This window comes from Dendropsophus ebraccatus, chromosome 7 (genome assembly GCF_027789765.1).
Source record: "Dendropsophus ebraccatus isolate aDenEbr1 chromosome 7, aDenEbr1.pat, whole genome shotgun sequence".
Taxonomy (NCBI): domain Eukaryota; kingdom Metazoa; phylum Chordata; class Amphibia; order Anura; family Hylidae; genus Dendropsophus; species Dendropsophus ebraccatus.
This window is the reverse complement of record NC_091460.1, coordinates 44,159,601-44,182,248: the sequence shown is the minus strand read 5'-3', so window position 1 is coordinate 44,182,248 and position 22,648 is coordinate 44,159,601. Positions and strand designations below refer to the sequence as shown.

Sequence of the window (22,648 nt, the reverse complement as noted above, 5' to 3'; positions counted from 1 at the left end):
CCTGTTCATAATACATGCGCCAAGTGTGTGTGTGTGTATATATGGATTGGGAGTGATGGCTGTTGGCTGAACCAGTGGTTATTTGAAAGCTTGGTGAAATATATGGCCAATAAAAGTGGTATTTTTATTTTTCAACATTTTTTTCACCATCTATTGCTTGACTTAATTTGTGCCAGATTTTTGTTCTAATATTTTGCCACATTTTTGCTACACATTTTAAGTTATGCTCCTTTCAGAAATCTCTGATCTCTGCTGCTTAACCCCATGAGGAATGGCACCGGAATTCCTGTTTTTAGGGCTTAGTTACAGCCAAATTTGCTAATGTACTGGCATATAAATATATGTAGGTTGAAGTTCAACACTCCATGTGGGACACCTCCAGACCTGACAGTGTATTTGGGGGAAAAAAAAGAAAAGCATGAGTCAGAACCCAAATTAAGAGGTTCCAAATGTGTTGGTTTTCAAGTTATTTTTAGATGTCGCCTGTTTCTAATGAATCAAAATAAAGACCTCTGGTTTTGTTTGAGAAGATGAGTGTAGGATATGTTTTCCTATCTCTGTATAGATATATGCCAGTATATTGTAGATAAATAAAATGGGATTAAAAAAAAGAAATTGTGCACATTTTGCAGTAAATTAAAGGTGTTGTCCGAGGAGCAGATGACTAAAGCCTTCTGCTCCTTGGCGCTTACCTCTTTTCAAGTGTTGGTCTGATTTTGCATACATGCGATGATTAGGGGGGCTGAAAAATTTTCAAAGACAGGAAGCAGAAGGCTTTAGCCATCTTTTGCTCCCTGGACAGCCTCTCTAAATGCTATGAATACCTTTTCACTTTTTTATTTTTTGCTTTTTTTATTTTGTGAGTTCAACTAAAACTAAATAGTAAATTTTGCTTCCACTCAGAGAAAAAGAAGTCTGTCAGGTGGAAGTCTGTCCGGTGGACTCTTCTCCCTCAGTCTAGCAGCAGGGTAGAAGAGGAAGTTACACACACTCTCAAAGAGTGGACGGGGGGATAGAAACCTTGGACAACAGCTCACACAGGCTGTACACAACTAGGATCAATGAAATTTGCAGCAGAGAAACCAGTTGGTCGTATATAAGTATGAAGAGAACGTGTATCTCACACAGCTAATTGCAAAGGCTGTAGAAGTAAAACTAAGCAACATTTTTAATAATATCATTTGGAGAAAAAATAAACTGTACTGTACAGAAGTCTTTTTTGCAGCATTTTGGCAAAATAAAAGTTATTATATTTGAATTATAAATGTATATGCACTAGAAAATAATACCTACATGATGTACAGCTTGTCAAAGTCTCATACAACATTGAACCAAAAATTATTATAATGACTACTAGGAATGGTGAGACATGTCTCTAATTTCCGATAATCCAAGAATTTACATGACTATAATTAAAATACAATTAAAAAGAAGACAGTATTTTCTGTCCACTTTCAGCCACACATGTAGGCGTTTACAGCAGTCGTTCCTGATCACGCCATGTCTGGAATTATTAGCCCCGTACTTGGATCAGGAAAGGAAACAGTAGGCTGCTTGGATTTTACATGCAGTCACCTAAACTTCGTTTGAGTCACTTCAGACGGCCAAAAAACTAAAATTGGACAAATATTATTTTAAGCTTACACATTTTACGGTTTAAATCTAGATATATTTTACTGATATTATTGGATATCTTGGCAAATACTTTGCTTTGCTTGTCCTCTGTGTCTGTTGTGAGAACAGAAAAGCCAAACCAGAGCAGCAGACTGACTAGTATGTTATGCAGCTCGGCATTTCACCGACAGATCATGTTTGGTCACCCCGGTTTTGTAGAAGTTTTACTGCTTTCACAGGTACTAACCTTTCCTAAATTGGAAATTTTGTAGGGTAACAGCCTATATTACTTACAACTAGTTTCAGAGGATTCTTTTATTACAAAAGTATTGAACTCTGTTTCAGTTTAAGAGCAAAAGAGCTGATTCAGATCGTAGACTCTTCAACCAAGGATCTCCAACATGGACCTGGTCTGTCCATTCTTTACAGGAATGACCATTTATATTATTTGATTGGATTATGAGGGATTTTTGGGGAACCAACTGTACTTTATATTGACACCCTACAATGTACTGTAAAAATTAAAAGAGTAGACATTATTATGCCTTATTGTCTGCACGAGCCTAGTGGCCCCATTAATCACAGCCGGTCAATCGGTACCAGGTGTCTGACCCCACCAATCACATATTGATGGCCTATTTTAAGGATATAAAAAAAAAATGAAAAAAAGCGATTGAGACAGGAAATACTGTCTCTATCGCTATTTTTTTTATTGTGTGTGGTGAGACCTGCACTAGCCTATTACTTAGTACTGGTATTGCTTACTGTATATCTTCATTTACATTTATTTTATGGATATGTTATCACTGAAGTATTGGAAAACCTCTTTTAAGTCGTTGCCTTTGACTAGATAGAAGTATTATTCCTATCATATAAAATGATGGCAGTGATCAGTGGATGTCCAGCCTCTGGGACTCTCTTCTGTGTGAGTCATGGGCCCCAGTCACTTGTCATCTTGCAGGTCCCCTGGCACTGTGGGTGGTCAAGACAAAACCTTGCAGGTAATAGCTGTGAAGGGGATGCAGTGGTAAACTGCTACTTTCCCTTTATTCCCATGATAGGTGGGTGTCCTAGAAAACAGAAGCTTTTTTTATTGATTTATTCAAAATAACCAAGTGAATGCTAGTGGTCCAGTCACTGACTGGCCTTGCCGTGCCCTCACATCTGCTCTGTGTTATAGAAATGATTGCCATAACATTTGGATGAAATGCATATGAATTAGATTGCCAAAATGTTGGCCAAGCTCTTGGAAGAACGTAATTATTTTACTGGCTTTTCCTGGGCAGACCTTATTTGCATCTGTGAATGAGACCATTCAGTTTGACTATTTTGGGAATTAATTACTTTCCAAATGAACTTGCATATTGTGCTGTTCATTAATTTTAAGACATGCATGCTAAATGGCTGGACCCCTCCAGTGCAGGATACTAGACCAGGCAAGACAGAATGAATATCTCAATATTTTTAACCACCCAAGAAAGGTCCCATTTTTCTTTTATTGACTTGGAAAACTTTCCACTTTTCCATTACTTTAACTGTGGAAATGTAGATACATACAGACACCAACATTATCCAGTCCTTATGTGGCTTGGTTGTATGTTATGTTTCTAACAACGTGTTTCAAATTGTTCTCTTCTGATCCTTATGCTTCTACTTTTGTCTATAGGGCATCATTTTTTTTTTTTGCGCCATGACCTGTAGTTGTTATGAGTACCACACTTGCCTATATCCCATTTTTTTATCTAGTTTTATAAACTTTTTTATGAATTGTGATGTGATCCAAATATCAGCAATTCCACTGGAATTTTTTTGTGCCTTACCTGACCGACGTGTCTTTGTGCTGAAAAGGGTTTAAGTAGTAGTGTAGGTTGTCAGATTTGTAAATTACTTCTATTTAAAAATCCCAAGTCTTCCAGTATTCCAACAAAAAGAAGGGGAGCACAGTAGGCACTGCTAAAATAATCGAATCGGGTGCACCTCAACACATACCAACTGAAACAATGTCAAAAGAAGAAAAAGGGTATGTGTTATAAATGGATGTAGACACCAAAAACAATATAAAAAATAATGCAAATCTTTATTAAGTACAAAAGAAACCACAAAAAGATAAAAATCACCTAAAAATTGACCACAAGGGTAAAATGGATAGTCCGTTGACCCCCACAATCATTGGGGTGACTTCATAGTACCGGGACTATGATGTCACCCCAATGATTGTGGGGGTCATCAGACTATCCATTTGACCCTTGTGGGAAATTTTTAGGTGATTTTTATCTTTTTGTGGTTTCTTTTGTACTTAATAAAGATTTGCATATTTGCAGACTTTTTATATTGATTTTGGTGTCTAACACATACGCTTTTCTTCTTCTTTTGACCAAGTCTTCCAATATTTATCATCTGCTGTCTGCTGTATGTGCAACAGGAAGTGCTGCCACCTCTGTCCGTGACAGGAACTGCCCAGAAAAGGAGAAGTTTTTTTATGGAAATGTGCTCCTGCCTTGGACAGTTCCTGACATAGACAGAGGTGGCAGCAGAGAGTACTGTCAGACTGCAGATAATACACCACTTCCTGCAGAACATGCAGCAGCTGATAAGTCCTGGAAGGCTTAAGGGGTTATACAGCATTAGAAAAACATGGCCACTTTCTTTCAGAGACAGTAACACTCTTGTCTCCAGGTTGGTTGCAGGTTTTTGTAACTCCTTTCCATTTAAGTGAATGGAGCTTAATTGCAAACCACACCTGAACTGGAGAGTGGTGCTGTCTCTGAAAGAAAGTGGCCATGTTTTTCTAACACTGGAGAACCCCTTTAACATTTTTAAATCGTAATATTCAAATCTTCATAACTTTCGGACACAAGTTGATTTGAATTTGTTTTTCTCCGGAGTACTCTATTTTGACTCGTAAACGGTATCCCAGAGGTCAGATCTCTACTGATCGGGAAGTGATAGTGTATCCAAGCTCTATGCCATCTCTTTATGCAATGATTTCTCCTCCACTCCCCTAAACCTCCATGGATTCTGTTATTACTCAGCAGTTGTGTACTTATCTATGCTGAAACAATTATCTTATACTAAGCATGTCTATGTTACTGCCTGTGCCCCCCATAGATAACCTCAGTTAATCCTGTTAATGCCTGTCGAATATGGATGTTTGTCATAGGATGTAAACAGTCTAACCATTGATATCTTGTCTACAGTGACTTTAGTTTAATGTTATTACTTTCATCGCTGCAGGAAGATTTATTTGAATTGTTGTTATGATCCTTATACAGGACAGCAGTATATTCCTGGTTTGTGATGTATAACACTAATCTCAATTTGTTTCAGGGAGTTCTCTTGGTGTACGATATCACCAACTATCAGAGTTTTGAGAATTTAGAGGACTGGTTTTCCATGGTAAAGAAAGTCAATGAAGAATCGGAAACGCAACCATTTGTAGCACTTGTAGGCAATAAAAGTAAGTGAAAACATTCTCTTCCATTGATTTGTGTAGTAGGTTTTATTTTCATTTATAAAAATATACATGTGTTTTAAAATTGCTCTAATATGACCCATATAACCTTTTTTTAAATGTATGTTTTGGTCTATGGTGATACTTAAGGGCTCATTTTTTCCCTGCCATGATTTGTAGACTTTATTGGTATTACACTTATATATATTTGAGGTTTACATTTATTACATTTAATTTAATTTAGTTTAATTTAGTATTACATTTAATCTGGGATGTGATGTGACCAAAAATCATCAATCATTTCTACCCATGATTGCTTCAGCCTGCTGGAGTCTAAAACAATCGCCAATGTCAGGCACCACAGAGGCAATGGCCTGCACTGACAACGGATCGGCTTTCTACGGTCTCACTGTGGGGAGCCGATCCAGACCACTAAGCACCAATGAAGGTATGTAAAGGCCATTTAAATGCTATCAAGACAGTGGCATCTAAATGGTTAAATAGCATGGGGTGGTCACTCTGTGGAGTCTATTAGGAGTAGCAGCCGAGAGCTTACAGTTATAAAGAAGGCTTGAGACATTACCAGCACCACAATGCAAGTGTATGTTGCGATGCAGATAAGGGTTAATGACGCTGATTCATTTTGTCTATTTTTGTTACATTTTTGTTAAAAAAACAAACAAAAAAAACAACAAATTTTAGCGCATTTGGTCACATAAGGGAGGAAAGGAAGCGGAAGGTGCACCCCAATCCAGCATGGTCATGTTGCGATGCAGATAAGGGTTAATGACGCTGATTCATTTTGTCTATTTTTGTTACATTTTTGTTAAAAAAACAAACAAAAAAAACAACAAATTTTAGCGCATTTGGTCACATAAGGGAGGAAAGGAAGCGGAAGGTGCACCCCAATCCAGCATGGTCATGTTGCGATGCAGATAAGGGTTAATGACGCTGATTCATTTTGTCTATTTTTGTTACATTTTTGTTAAAAAAACAAACAAAAAAAACAACAAATTTTAGCGCATTTGGTCACATAAGGGAGGAAAGGAAGCGGAAGGTGCACCCCAATCCAGCATGGTCACCCATCCACAACCACCTGCATTGCAGTGAACTAAGGAGATCAGTCCCCCATTCATCACCATTAGCTCGGCTCTGGATATGGCATTTGCCACATCATATATTTGGCAAATGTGTATTTCTTGAGCTTATTTTGGAGTTCTTAAGTAACCCTGCCCGCTTAGCCTGTTCACTCTCTAAGATAACTCCAAATGTGTCAGGCCTACATTCCCAGGAGAGATATTATAAACAGATATTAACCCAGGATGTATGGGAGCTGCACTCCGGCTGATTTATAGCACCTCTGTCCCAGGGCCAGTGGTTATCTGCAACCTCTAGTAAGGGTAGGAATTATCAGGCACCACAGTACCCTGGATGGATGAATGATTTCAGCAGAAAGATATTAACCAGACCTGCTCCCCTGTTCTCTAATATGAACTAATAAGTCAGATTTTTAAACAGTCTTCTTGACAGACGGGGCAAGGAGTGAGAGAGTGTCAACCCTTATTAAGAATGCTGCCTCTATGTACTCTATGCAACCGTGATTGATCATCTTAGTGGGGATAGCTCTCTGTATAAAGTGATGGGCTGTTACACTGAGAAGTTTAAAGGTTACATGCTAATGTACTTCTTAAAGGGACATTCAACTTATCTCTGCTAGTATATTTCCATACGTGTAGGAATGATGTTTGCATTAGTCTTGTAATGTCGCACTATAAAGGAATTGTCTGGTTTTGGAGGTCCAATTTTAAATAATCAGGAAACTTTGACATAATAAAGGAGGGTAAGAGGCAGCAACTTATGAGCCATAGCATCAATTGGCAATATAAGTGTCTTTTTGTTTTTAAGAACTTGGCACATATGTGCGTTACTTAAGCAGCATATTGAACTTTTTTTTTTTTTTTTGGCTACTTAGCTGTTAGGGCCTGTTTTGGGGTACAATTTTATTTTACAGTATTTACTATGTAGAGTATATGGGTATGTTCTTATATACTGTATATGCTGGTGATTTTATGCTTTGTTTAACGAATTGTATTGATTTATACAGCTTAAAATCTGCATTGTATACAGTACTTGTGACTATACCCTGATTGACACAATATTCTCTGGGTTAATGGTGGTACAAAATGAATGCCAATTTTAACTAGATAGATACCATTTTGGGTACATTCGATTTTCTATAACATTCACCATATTGTGTGTGTGTCTATAACTATTGACGTTCAGCAATTGTATCCTAGGCTTTTAGGATAACAAAGGAAGCCCCTTCCTTGTGTATAAGATCCCCCCATCACTTTAAAGAATAAAGAGGTTGTGCAGCTTATGTGCTCCTTAACCCGTTAGTGACCACTAATATGCCATTTTACTGACTTAAGATGTGGGCCTTATTGCTATACATACACCTTTTTACCTTTTTACTGACCGAACAAGTTAATGCTGCGCTCCTGTGTCCACGTGACAGGAGATCAGCTGTCAGTGTAACAGCTGGACTCCCACTGTAAGGGCCAGTTCCCAATGAGCAAAAAGAGATGAGCAAACCGGGTTCGGGTTCGAGTCCATCCGAACCCGAACGATCGGCATTTGATTAGCGGGGGCTGCTGAACTTGGATAAAGCTCTAAGGTTGTCTGGAAAACATGGATACAGCCAATGACTATATCCATGTTTTCCACATAGCCTTAGGGCTTTATCCAACTTTCAAAAAGAAAAGGATGCGCTTGTAGATAAAATATACAATTTATTAGATATGCATTAAAAGGTAACAAAATATATAATTTGCAGTAAGTGATTCTCCGATATCAAAATAGCATGAGTAATATGTCAGTTCGTCTTGTCGTGTCTAGGAATCATCTATGTGACAATCACAGATCTCGATTCCACAATTCAAACACCTCCAGGGTATGCTGACTACTCAAAAAGAAACGTGACAATTCACGAAAAAAATGAGAAATTGCTCCTATTCAACCAAAACCATAATTCATCAGTAGAGGTCAGGAGATCATTCGACCATCATGTCCCTTAAACCAACGCAGATGTCAGGGACTTTTCTCCGGATTGCACACAAACTGTAACACGCTCACATACGCCGGCACACACTGCCTTGCCCCATGATAGACCCTAACAGGGGATTCATGTCCACGTGTACAAACTTGACAGGTGGGACATCCTCCTGAGGGTCGCCCTGAGGGGACACAGTGAGTACAGAATGTGGCAACGCTTCATTGTCTGGTCACATCACCTAATGGCATACATAACTAGCCTCTAAATAGAATGTGACGTTTGTGACTTAACCTTTGTACCCTGACCCATACTGACCTACCCGCACCCTACGGCCCCTGATGACGTAACGTACTGTGTTACTGAAACGCGTTGGGAAATATTGGTTTAAGGGACATGATGGTCGAATGATCTCCTGACCTCTACTGATGAATTATGGTTTTGGTTGAATAGGAGCAATTTCTAATTTTTTTCGTGAATTGTCACGTTTCTTTTTGAGTAGTCAGCATACCCTGGAGGTGTTTGAATTGTGGAATCGAGATCTGTGATTGTCACATAGATGATTCCTAGACACGACAAGACGAACTGACATATTACTCATGCTATTTTGATATCGGAGAATCACTTACTGCAAATTATATATTTTGTTACCTTTTAATGCATATCTAATAAATTGTATATTTTATCTACAAGCGCATCCTTTTCTTTTTGTTAGTTTATAGACGCAAGGATACTGTCTTATACTTTTGGCGGTTGTACCTTTATCCAACTTTAGCAGCCACAACTAATCTAATGCTGCTCGTTCAGGTTCGGATGAACTCGAGCATGCTCGAGGTTTGCTCATCTCTACTAAGTACTCTATGTGGGCTCGCCTTTGGCTGTGTTAGCATGTTCTATATAAAATAATGGAAACTGACTGCAAATGTGGAAATATGTCTTTTGAATGTAATGTTTGGGCCTTGGATGGACTCAAGACCCTCTCTGGAGGATCCTATAAAGTGTCGAGCCAACCCTCCTATTAAGTACCATAAAGCTAATAAATAGTCTCGCATATACAGCGTTTTAATATACGCTTGCTACTTTCATGAATTTTATTCAAGGTTAAATAGGTACATAGGTGTTGACATTAGGGTAAATCTGTGTAGATCCAGAGGAAGGCAAAATCCTTGTGAGGTAGATGTCTATTGCCCCAGAGAAAAAATTCCTCCCTGACTCAGTATAAGTATGGCAGTGAGAATAAATCCCTTGACCATGTCTCATCACCAAAATCTGGTACCTGTAGCTTGTGATATTTTATAGAACTTTTATATTACTTAGATTGTCACATTAGAAGCCAGGGCAATAATCGTAAATGTAGTCATGATGATGACGACGACACTTGTTGAGGACAGAAACAAAGCCTGGAGTCTGCCTCTGATGATGAACCCTTATAACATATTTTTAAGGCTATGTTCTTACTGCGTACGAATCCTTACGCAGGTCTTACGCTGCTGTACATGTGCGGCTGAAACTACGGGCGTGCGAAAAATCGACATGTGGCCGGATGCGTACGCACCGCAAACATACGCCCGTAGTACAGTTATGCTTCCCTAGCTTGTTTCGAAGTGATCTGAAACAGGTCATTTACTTGGAAATCTTCGCCCAGCCCTGTAAACCTCACAGAACCTTTTGGATCGAAGAATCAAGATCAATTTGGCTGAAATAAGTACTCCGTACGGGACCGCATGTAAATCCACGGCCGTGAGTTTCAACATTTCCGTCCTCAAACAATGGTCTTATTCATTTTTCACGGCGCCGTATACGATCCGGCCGTAAGCTCATACGTAGTGTGCATTGTGCGGGCGTATATCGTATACTTTCAAGCGAACGCATCAACCTCAAAACTACGTGCGTATATTCGCGGTTCGCACTACGGACGAATTCATACGCAGTGTGAACATAGCCTAAAGTGGTATTTCGGGCGGGGGTTATTTTTAGGGTATGGCTGGGAAAGGGGTGGAAATAGAGGCCGCCGGTCACTTACCTCCCCGGACTCCGCTCCGACTGCTGAATGGCTGAGCTGCCTTGAGATGTCACATCTCAAGCTGCAGTTTAGACCAGGAAGCGGTGGCCGGATGGGAGAACTGGGCAGCACGATCCGGGACCCGGCGCTGGAACCAGAGAGGTAAGAGACCGGCGGCCTCTATTTCCAACCCTTCCAGGCCATACCCTAAAAATATCCCCTGCCCGGAGTACCCCTTTAAGTCATTTTGAGATTATTGCATTATGCTTTTCATTGCTTTTCCCTCTCTGCGCTGTCCCTGCCAGCGATCAGGAGTGCGGCTGCTGCACATCACCCCCTCCCACCACCACTGCCCAGACAGGAGCCGTGCTCCTCTCAGAGCAGTTAAAGGGGTAGTGCGGCGGTAAAGAATTATTCACAGACTAACACACATTACAAAGTTATACAACTTTGTAATGTATGTTATGTCTGTGAATGGCCCCCTTCCCCGTGTCCCACCACCCCCACCCGTGTACCCGGAAGTGTGGTGCGCTATACTCACCTGTCACGTGCCGACACCCGTCTCCGATCTTCTGCGAGTGACGTCTTCTTCGGGCGGCCAGCTCCGACTGTCCATAACTGTGCTCAGCCAATCGCGGCTGAGCACAGTTGTGAGGCGGCGGAGGGGGGACGGGCGGCAGCGACTCGGCCGTCCGTCCGCAGATGACGTTTGGCACAAGATGGCGGACGGCCCTCAACACGGATCAGGTAATGTATAATGCACCAACACTTCCGGGTACACGGGTGGGGGTGGTGGGACACGGGGAACGGGGCGATTCACATACATAACATACATTACAAAGTTGTAATGTTATTCTGTAAATAATTTCTGAGCGCCGCACTACCCCTTTAACCCCATAAATGCCATGGTTGGCTTATCAGTGACCCTCTATGGGGAGTACGAAGGGAGATCGCCTCCCTCCATCACATATCCAAGCCAGGCGAGTGTTTGTGCAGGATTCCGAGGTAGCCATGGTAACTGAGAAGCTGGCCGGTGCTTCTGGGTGACTTGCTTAGGTAGTGATCAGGCCCCTGTACTGAGGCAGGAGCCTGATCACATGAGCTGTCTGTGCAAAACTGATCATGAGCTGTAATGTACACTTTTATTGCCTGTTATGTATTATTGTCTTAAGAATCACATCGCCTCTGCCCGTATGGAAACTGTGGCCACTCTGCAACAATAAGGATCCATACTGTATGCAGCAAACAGAGATGCCATGTGTGTCCTGACACCTTTCTGTTACATCCAGCAATAACTTTTTCAGCAATTTATTCTATGTTTGCTCTTGTGGGATAGGCTAACCTCTGCTCCACTTGCTGATCATCGATCCTTGGCAAAGGCTGTATATTTCTGCTGAACCAATGAATGGATAAATGAACACTAAGGAACACTAGAGGAAGTCGCAGTGCTGTCATCATCTACAATTCTATAACTATTGAGTAAAGGCGAATAAACCACCCAGGGCACCAGACACCAGATCAAACCCACCAAGAGGTGCTGCTCATTCCCACTTTCTTTATACAATATTTCTTTTACAGCGAGGAGCATTGCCTAAGAGTTGTTAAAGGGCATCATTGAAAGTTCACCTCTAGATATGGGTTTTCTGATCATGATCTGAATTGTATTCTAGTATTGCAAAGTCTTTTGGAAGGAGAAAAAAAATTCTTAATATAAATGCAAAATAAGTGAAATATTAATAGCTTAATGTATATAGTAAGCCGTAATTGTTCCCAGAAATGTTAGAGGTCTGGTAGGGGTTGGTCTTGGGTGGGACTTTTTAGTAAATTAGCTTCTAAAATGAGGTTTGCATCTCGAAGTGTACAGAATGGTTTTCATAAGTAAATGCAGGATGTTCTGAAAGCGTCTCCTTCCTGTAAGAGGTGGCAGGAGAGTGTTAATTTGATCGCTGGCATCAAGCACAATTTATGGACGTAACAAAACACTGCATTATGTGTTTCATATTAAACACAGTGTAAACATTCATTTTCAGAACCTGCTTAAGAAATATCGGTGGGTCCATTCATAAGCTCAATGCCTGGGAAACACTCAGGTATTGAGCTGAATAATGTAACTAGAAAGTTGTTATTCTTACATTAAGCTAATCCTAAAAATCCATTAAGGCTCTGTTTATCAAGATACTCACCGCCGTGGGTATGTTTCTTGTACCTGCCCATTAAAATTATTACATTCCAAATATGATCTCATAGGCTTCAGATTCAGTGTAATTTGTGGGTATAAATACATCCTTTTCTCCTCAGAGGGTATTCTTACTGAGGAGAACATTCGCTGTGTATTTTACCTTCATACGTTAATGCAAAAAGTGTGAAGGAAGAAGATTAAGGAAATATTTCCAGAAATTAATGGAACATTAAAAGTAGATGGATAAACTTTTTTGGGGTGTACTTTATATGGTGTTAGTTGCTCAGGACCAGGATGCTACTCTAAATGTTTTACAGCACAATAATGGCTGCCATACGCTTTCAGTGGGAAAATATCTTTCCCGCCCTCTCAATACACAGGAATGTTTGGCATGGTATGCCTATCAGGACTCGGAGTCGGAACTAGTTTTGGCTGGAGTCGGGAAAAAATGTACCGACTCTAACTCCAGCTTTAAACAAAATCTTAGAACAATTTAAAATGTAGTTTTGCTCATCAATATATATTATGAGCAACATTCTAATAGGACACTGGCCCTATTAGATAAGGGTGGTCGAGGAAAAGTTGTCGGTCACTATTTGTTTCTGGGATGGAAGCGTCCATTGTGTGGGGGGAGGTCTGTGCTGTTCACTTCCTGGATGCTGGATGACTGTTTATGAGCAGCAGTGTAATATGAAGAGGAGGAGGAGGAGGAGTAGAAGAAGACTTAAGTAGTGCAGCAGTAACCTCTGTCCTCAATGTGGTGTTTTTATTCAGTGTTCTATGGCTGCAGCTGTGTGTATGTGTGCTATGGCTGCAGCAGTGTGTGTGTGTGCGCGTGCGCGCTATGGCTGCAGCAGGCTGTGTGTGTGTGTGTGTGTGTGTGTGTGTGTGAGCTATGGTGTGCCCCCACAACCACAGTGACCCCTCTATATCACTATGTGTGACCCCCCTCTATATTACTATGGCTGACATCTATATTACAGGTATCTGGCATACTGGTTTAGTGTTTCTGTGTGTATGGTGAATATTTAGTTAGAAACGTAGAAGATTGTCAGCAGAAAAAGACCACCTGCTCAATCTAGTCTAGTTGTGAGTAGTTCAGGACATGGAGGCTGGAGACTGGCTGCATCCACTGCACACACAGAAGAAGCTGCTTTATATCCACCACCATCTGTGATAAATAATTCCCCTGGTATATGACTGGCCATTTATTTAGGAGTCTGAGTCGGTCCTGATAAAATTCAGGAGTCTCAGTCGGAGTCTGAGCTGCGGCTTACCAACTTCACAGCCCTGGATCCTATGTCCTCTATCGTGAGGGGAGAGTTAAGCCACAGCTGCTATGACAGTGCTTTATCTCTCCAAGAACAAAAGGTTGATTTTTTTTTTTCCCACCACACACAACACCTATCTTTATCGACATCATCTGTCGGGCTAGTCTTGGGAGAACTCCATACACTATATACTGATGAAAAGTATTGAGTGTATGAGGACCGTTAGTTGCTTTTTATACAGTACATGCTCCTAAAACCATGACTGCCAGTCTAAAGAATTCATCTTATGTGTTCCTCTATAGCAGTGTTTCTCAACATGTGGTACGCATGCATTAGGGGGTTTGAAGCGCAGGCTGAGGGAGTACGTGGGAGGTGTAAAAAAAACAACAACTTTACTTTAGCGCCAGGACATTGCTATTATGTCCTGATGCCAATCACCACTGCTCCTGACTCTACTTACCTGGTGACATGGGGGCTTAGTGATGCTTCTGGGGAATGGATGGAGAGTGGGCACACAACCTACGGAGCATCGCTGATTGGTCATCAGTGACAGCTTTAAGCCCGCTCCCCCCACCAGCCTCGTCCTTCCTGCTTCGCCGACCAGTCAGTTTGCACCAAAATCGGAGACTTCTTTGCCTATGTGCACCCTGCTCCCCATATGTGCGAGTGTGGGGGCAACACAAAGTGCAGAGGGAACGTGGCCTCATCTTGTGCCTGATTTACCATTGTAAAAATCTGTACCTGCTCAGACTTGTTGTACATTTCACCAAATATAATGAAAGACGTGCCATGGGGCATGTCAGCAGGGGTTTAGGTAAGAATGGCATGAAGGTACACCGGTCTTGATAAATCCCCCCTGATTGGCCTACAGAGTTTACCCCTTAGTGACTGTAAGTGTTTTTATGGCAGCCACTAAGGCTTCTTTAGCTAGGCTGCTGCATTTAAAGGGATCACATAACAGCTGGGCTCCCATGCTAAATGCCACCAATCCTGGCAGTTTAACCCATTCGATGCATAATGACCAGAAAAAGAATAAAAATGGTGCGTGAATCAAGGTAAGAAAAAAACCTACATCCTCAGCGCCCCGTGCAGTATAGCGGCATATTAGCAGGTTAGATACTTCTAACCTGCTGATAGTTTCTCTTTAATGTCCCGCTGATCTCTGAGATTACAGTCTGTAGTATTTGTGAAATACGTTTTCTTCTATAGATTATAAAATAAAGTCAACTCTGTTTCAAATATTAATATTATTCTATATGGCTATCTGTGGGGGCTTTTCTGTAGTTCACCTCAGGCAGCAGAGTAGCTTGACTCACCCGTGACTACAGATCCCAGCAAATTCCCCATTAAACTGCAGGGGTATACGCAGGTATACCCACCACTGTCTGTACTGCCCCCACCTCAAGACCTGTGAACCCACGGAGCCACATGTGTGTAGTATGAGGGTTTTCTCATATTATTGGTGTTTTTTTTTGTTTTTTTTTAATTATTTTTTATTATTCTGTACATCATGAGTATATTCATACATAAAAACCTTTAAAGTGTTATTATTATTATTATTATTATTATTATTATTATTAACAATAATAATAATAATAATAATAATAATAATAATAATAATAATAATAATCATCTAAATCCAGTTTATTGTACTTATTCTGAAGCAGAGAGGCAGCGATCTCTCTGATCATGGTCAGTATAGTAAATAGAAATGCAGACAAAAAATGAAGCAACACCAAAATAAATTCAAATTATTTATTCAATATGCAACATTGTAATGAAATATTACCGGCCCTTGAATAGTAGATCCGGTGGCTCTCAGGTCAGGTATGGTGAATACAGAACGTGCCGCAGTCATTCCCACCCGTCCTCTATTATCCTGGTCTGAGAGTCACCGGACCTAAAGACCCAGAGGAAGGCGAAGAAACCCCCCGGAGACTTCTACCTCAGGGGGGAAAAAAATTCGTTCCTGACCCCACAAGTGGCGATTGGATCTGATCTCCCTGGATCACAACTAGCCTGCTGCATACAGCTGTATATTATAGATGATCAGGAGACTCCTCCCTGTAAAGAATGAAAGAGAGACAGTAAGGGCCCTTTTACACAGAAAGATTATCTGACAGATTATCTGCCAAAGATTTGAAGCCAAAGCCAGGACTGGATTTGAAAAGAGGAGAAATCTCAGGTTTTCCTTTATGACCTGATCTCTTTTTCTAGTCTGTTCCTGGTTTTGGCTTGAAATCTTTGGCAGATAATCTGTCAGATAATCTTTCTGTGTTAAAGGGCCCTAATGCTGTACAATCGGTTGTCCCTGTAGAAATAACTATTATTATTACATATACATTCATCTTATACATATACAATACATGTCCTGCTCCTAACAGCTTACAATCTATATACGGTAGTTCAGGAGACCTGCCCTTAAGAGTTTACAAGCTAATATTCTCAATATATGTCCTGCCCACAGAGTTTACAATCTAATATACAGTACATGTCTTGCCCACAGAGCTTACACTCTAATATACCGTACATGTCCTGCCCACACAGCTTACAATCTAATATACAGTACATGTCTTGCCCACAGAGCTTACAATCTAATATGCAGTACATGTCCTGCCCACAGAGCTTACACTCTAATATGCAGTACATGTCCTGCCCACAGAGCTTACACTCTAATATATATTACAGTCTCTGCTCCTAAGAGCTCACAGAGTAACACAGGCCCTCCTCTTAAGAGCTTACAGGCCTATATTTAGTACATGACTACATGTCTGCCCCGAAGAGCTTACAATCTAATGTACACTACAATACCCCACTCCTAAGAGCTTGCACTGCAATGTACGATACAGATGTCGCCAGTGTTATCATGAACACGACAAAGCATTTCATGGTAACACAAGCTCCATGTGCAGAGGCCCTGCTCCCCGCAGGAGCTTACAATCTAATATACAACCTACATTCTGCCACACAGCAGACATACAACACAGAGGGGGCTGTTTATATAAGAACAGCCATTATAAGGGTATATTCACACGGGCGGGCTCGCAGCGAGATTCTCGCTGCGCGCCCGGCAGGTCCTGGCAGTTCCCATACACTACATACTTGCTGCGGTCTAAACGACCGCAGCGAGTATGTAATTATACCGTCCTTAACCCCCTTCTGCTCCCCTGCTGTGTATATACTTTACCTGTCCTTGCTGCACGGGTCCGGCGTCCTGCTCTCCCGCCCGGCCAATCAGTGGCTGCGGCTGGGCAACACACTGATTGGCCGGACAGGAGAGCAGGACGCCGGACCCGTGCAGCGAGGACAGGTAAAGTATATACACAGCGGGGGAGCAGAAGGGGTTAAGGGCGGTATAATTACATACTCGCTGCGGTCATTTAGACCGCAGCAAGTATGTAGTGTATGGGAACTGCCAGGACCTGCCGGGCTCGCAGCGAGAATCTCGCTGGGAGCCCGTTCGTGTGAATATACCCTAAAAGGGTTTTCCAGGTAATGTAGGCCAATACTGTGCATAGACCATAACTCAAATTTCCTTGGAAAGCCCCTTTAAGGCCATGTTCACACATGTGCCAGATAGGGTGTTTACCAAACTCATTTTAGCTCCATATGTGAACAGGGCCTAAGTGAAGAGCTCCCTACCTGGCCACGTCTTCTCCAAGCTGCCAACCTGTAAATACCAGCAGAAGCCTCAGCTACAGCTGTATATTCCGCACAATGAGTGACATCATGAGCCTTGTGCTTGACTGCTGCTGCTGTTTATGCTTACAGTCAGTGATAAGTGCTCAGCTGTGATTGGTTGCTATGGGCAACAAAGGACATTAGTGCTTAGCTGTGATTGGTCGCTATGGGCAACAAAGGACATTCCTACTGTAAGACTGCGATAAATCTCCCCCAAGTAATTTATTCCATCCAAAGGAAACATTTCAGCCATTTTCAATCAATGCTGGATGGTCAATGGCCCATATTTATAGGCTGCAAACTAAACATTTATTTATTCATGAATATGGATGTTAGTTAAAGTGCTAACAGTGCATAGAAGTTATGTACATATATAATATATAGATCAGCGCTTCTATAAACCTTTTAGACATAATCATAGTACTATAGTAGTATAAAAACAATGAATGAGTCCGTAGTATAAACTAATAAGGAGCGTGCGTGTGCGTGTGTGTGTGCGTGTGGGGGGTCCGAAACACTCACTATTTCAACAGGTAAAGTAACGTCTTAGAGTAGACAGCAGGTTGGGGTGGTACGTGTGGTGCAAAAAAAAAAAACTAAAAACTTTTGCTGTAGGTGCTGGGACATTGCTATGATTCAGCAATGTCCTGACGCCAATTACCACTGCTCCACCTTCCATTCCCCAGCAGCAGCTCACCAGCATTCTGTACAGGGGGCGGGGGTGATGCCACACAGGAACGGAAGGAGAGCAGGCACATGGCCTCAGAAGCGTCACTTATTGGTCCTCAATGGCAGCTCCGAGCCTGCCCTCTGGTAACTCTTTCCACCAGCCTTGTCCGTCCTACCTGCTGCGCAAGTCTGGCAAGGAAAAATGTATCTACTTACAAGGAACATGTATCTGGCTATAAGGGGGGGGGGGGTATATGGCTGCAAGGGGACATGTGTCTGGCTGAAATTGTGTTTTATTTGATGATATGATTGTATTGTTCTGGACAAATTTCCAATCTAAAAATGATGCCATTAGTCCATTGTAACTTGTTTTTTAGCAGATGCCAAGACCTGGCAATTTATTAGCTCACAAACTGGATCTTTCCATAACAGTGCAGGAGTCCTTTCCAGAAGACATTGCTATTAACACTGCTTCAAAGCCTCAGTCCTCTCTAAAGCCACAACTGGTGGTCACGTTTGACGTCAGATCCAAATTTATACAAACAACCTCTGCCAGACTCCTGTATCAGACTTCCCACACCTCATGTGCCACTTCGCTTGGCAAATCCCTTTGCTGGTTTACCAGCATCCAATAAATCAGATGAAAATCAGAAGTCCTCCAGCTGCCTACAGCTATGTTTAATTATTAATAAATACACAGAGAACAAAGGGCCTGTTAACTAGTAGACATGCAATCCCAAAGGGAAGAGCTTAAAGAGTTTTTGTTGCTTAGGCTGCATTCACACGTCCCTTAAATTATGGACCCTACATCATGCCGGGTGGAGAAACATTCCATGACAGGGCTTCCCCGTCCATGGGGCCCGTGATTTAGGGGACGTGTAAATGCAGCTGTAACGGTAGAGTTGTTGTCACAGGGAACAATTACAGTGCATTTTAAACAACTGTGCAGTCTGCAGCTTGAAAACATCATATGTAGGGGGTATCTGTAGGTAACTCTTATCAGTTACTGATCGTTGGGATGCCAGCACCTGTGTCGTTCTGCTATTCGACACCTGCACTACACAGTTAATAGGACTGAAAGCACTTTTACTCTGTCACCTATATAGCGGTGGTGACTTGTCACTGCAGCCCAGGTCCTGTTCATGAAGATGACAGCTGAGTTGCAGTAACCAAGGGTCATCCACCACACTGAATGGAGACAAGTTGTTTCTGGCTCTGCTTTCTATGTAGTGTGGGCGCAGAACAACTACTTGGTGACTGATGAGCTATTCTGTAAGTAGCAAGACCCCTTTAAGAGCATTATATTATAGTAACAGATCCGCTGGGTATTTACACCTTCTAGTCCCTTTATCAATAAAGCAGTTTTTCCACTTTCAGCACCTATCCACATATCCCATGTTCTCTTTTTAAATAGATGAGTGTTTGGACCTGCACACCACCACTCTATTATACTACTTTATAGAACATAATGGGAGAGCATTGCTTATATCTGCTATTCAAACTGGGACCATCAGTGCAGGTCTCTTTGGTGGGGCACTCCTAAATCAAATGCTTATCCCCTATCATGTGAATATTTACCTATGTAACTGATGCTCTGAAACTAAGGACAGCTTATCGGAATGACATGTCAGTGGCACTGGGAGTGTGCAGTGCAAGTTTGTTCCCTGTTAACTAGTGTTGAGTGAATCTGTCAAAGCGTTCGGGCTCGGCAACATTATCTGAACGCTCGCAGTTTGATTCCCTACGGCTGCTGCTGAAATTTGACGCCAACCTACTTCTGCAGCCATGGGGAATCAACCTCTGAGCGTTCAGGTTCGTATAAGGTGGCCAACCAGAACATATTAACAGATCCGTTTAACACTACTGATCACTCTATTCTACTTTCCCTGCGTGGCTCATGCTGTATTGGTGACTATAATGGGCCTTGTGGGGCAGAGCACAAGCCTTTGTACAGAAACTACAGTGTAATGTTGGACAGAAAATGTTCTTTTGTACATATTTCTAGGCAAACTTAAAAGGGTTTTTGGATGTCTGATTGGCAGAGTGCCAACAACCGGCACCCCTGACTATCTTCTATTTGGCAGAGCGGCTGCTGCTGCATGTACACTACACCAGTGATTTTTCAACCTTTTTTGAGCCGCGGCACACTTTTTATACTTAAAAAATCCCGGGGCACACCACCAACCAAAATGGCACAAAATGACACTAAAACAGTACATATTATACATATAGTTAATAATATACATTCTAAATGTATTTATACTCACTCAGTGTGAAACCTGGGCCTGTTTTCTTCTCCCCCCTGTGCTTCTCTCCTCTGCTTCTCTCCACCATACTTCTCCCCCCTACTTCTCTCCTGTGCTTCTCTCCACCATACTTCTCCCCCCTACTTCTCTCCTGTGCTTCTCTCCACCATACTTCTCCCCCCTACTTATCTCCTGTGCTTCTCTCCACCATACTTCTCCCCCCTGCTTCTCTCCACCATACTTCTCTCCCCCCTGCTTCTCTCCACCATACTTCTCTCCCCCCTGCTTCTCTCCACCATACTTCTCTCCCCCCTGCTTCTCTCCACCATACTTCTCTCCCCCCTGCTTCTCTCCACCATACTTCTCTCCCCCCTGCTTCTCTCCACCATACTTCTCTCCCCCCTGCTTCTCTCCACCATACTTCTCTCCCCCGTGCTTCTCTCCACCATACTTCTCTCCCCCCTGCTTCTCTCCACCATACTTCTCTCCCCCCTGCTTCTCTCCACCATACTTCTCTCCTGTGCTTCTCTCCACCATACTTCTCCCCCCTACTTCTCTCCACCATACTTCTCCCCCTTACTTCTCTCCACCATACTTCTCTCCTGTGCTTCTCTCCTGTGCTTCTCTCCACCATACTTCTCTCCCCCCTGCTTCTCTCCACCATACTTCTCCCCCCTACTTCTCTCCACCATACTTCTCCCCCCTACTTCTCTCCTGTGCTTCTCTCCACCATACTTCTCCCCCCTGCTTCTCTCCTGTGCTTCTTTCCCCTATGCTTCTCTCCTGTGCTTCTTTCCCCCCTGCTTCTCTCCCCTGTTTCTCTACCCCATCCCCAGGTTTCTCTCCCCCATGCTTCTCTCCCTGTCTCTCCCCCCGTTTCTCCCCCCGTTTCTCCCCCATGCTTCTCTCCTTCATCCCCAGGTTTCTCTCCCCCCTGATTCTCTCCCCCATCCCCAGGTTTCTCTCCCCCATGCTTCTCTCCCTTTCTCTCCCTCATCCCCAGGTTTCTCTCCCCCATCCCCAGGTTTCTCTCCCCCATTGTTTTCTCCTGTTTCTCTCCCCCATCCCCAGGTTTCTCTCAACCCCTTCCTCCTCACCTCCTCCCACATGGTCGCCGCTGCTCTCCGCCTCACCTACTGGCCCCCCCGTAGGGCCCAGACATGCTGCACCATGCTCCCAGTCTCCACTGATTGGATAGGAGGAGCACGTCCGGGCGCTACAGGCGGCCAGTAGGTGAGGCGGACAGCAGCAGCGGGGCCAGGGGCATAACTACCACTATAGCAGCCATAGCGGCTGCTATGGGGCCCGCCGCATCAGGGGGCCCCATGGCCTGCTCCTGCAATACACTGGGCCCCCTGAGCCGTCATCATTTGCAGCACCGGGTGGCCCTGCTGGTCTCCTGGGTTTTGCAAATGTCCCCTTAACTGCAAGCACTCCTGACCAGAGCTAGCAGTTATGTAGTTATGACTTCACTTGACCGTTTAGTGGTCAGTCGGGGGGGGGGAGTTTGCTATGGGGCCCAGCCATTTCTAGTTACGCCCCTGAGCGGGGCGATCTGCAGGGGCACCATAGTTTGGGGAACTTTCCCTGCGGCACACCCGACCATGTGTCGCGGCACACTAGTTGAAAATCACTGCACTACACAATACATTAAGCAGTTATCTCATTGTTCATTGTGTAGTGGTAGCACAAAGTTACTGCAGTGCAGATCCCTTTAAAGTGGCTTGACGTTCACCCAGGAGTGCTTGTATTGAATCCTAGTAATGGGGAACCTTAAACACTTCATGTTGCAAAACTACAATTCCCATCATATCGGGCCAGCCTAAGCCATTTTTGGTTGTCCAAATATAATGGGAATTGTAGAACAGCAGAGTGTTGAAGTTTCCCCATCACTGCTATAGGCAAATGTTTTCCAACCTGTGGCTCTCCAGCTGTTGCAAAACTGCAATTCCCAGCATGTGAGATGATAATTGTAGTTTTGCAACTGCTGGAAAGTGATAGGTTGGGAACTTGGTTTGCCTAGAAGCAACTCTTCTGTAGTGAAACACCCGCCGCACATCACTTGGACATTTTAAGCCCATGACAGCTTTTAGTCCTAGGGGTTACTAAGAGCTAACAATAAATAAAAATTGCCTATAGCCATTTAGGTTCTGAGTTCTTTTACGTCATAAAATGTCATATATTCTTCTACACTGACAGTAAGAGCATATGGGAACACTTGTCGCACTGGGGGTTAATGTGTGCGTCTGCGGCCAGTTTATGCCTAATAAAAAAAAAAAAAAAAAAGATGCTACGTAAACTGTTGCCTTTTTTCCCCCCTCTATTTCAATGTGCTTCTGTTTTTGGTTTAGGTAGAAATGTTGTTTCTGGCCGTGTCTTTCATATTCAGGTCTTCTTGCAACAAATGGAAAGGCCTAATTGTGCCCAAGGGAATAGTTAATCTACAGTGGACATATGGTGGACAAAAGTTGAGTCTAGTAAAC

At 42.7% G+C, this 22,648-nt stretch overlaps 1 protein-coding gene across 2 annotated transcripts in view; it reads left to right on the top strand.

Moving 5' to 3' along the window:
- RAB28 (RAB28, member RAS oncogene family) overlaps nt 1–22,648 on the top strand; it is a 100,389-nt gene that overhangs the window by 32,768 nt on the left and 44,973 nt on the right. For both annotated transcript variants that reach the window (XM_069977415.1, XM_069977416.1), the window contains exon 4: nt 4,942–5,071. In XM_069977415.1, coding sequence (XP_069833516.1) covers nt 4,942–5,071 — 130 coding nt within the window. The remainder of the gene's footprint in view (nt 1–4,941; nt 5,072–22,648) is intronic.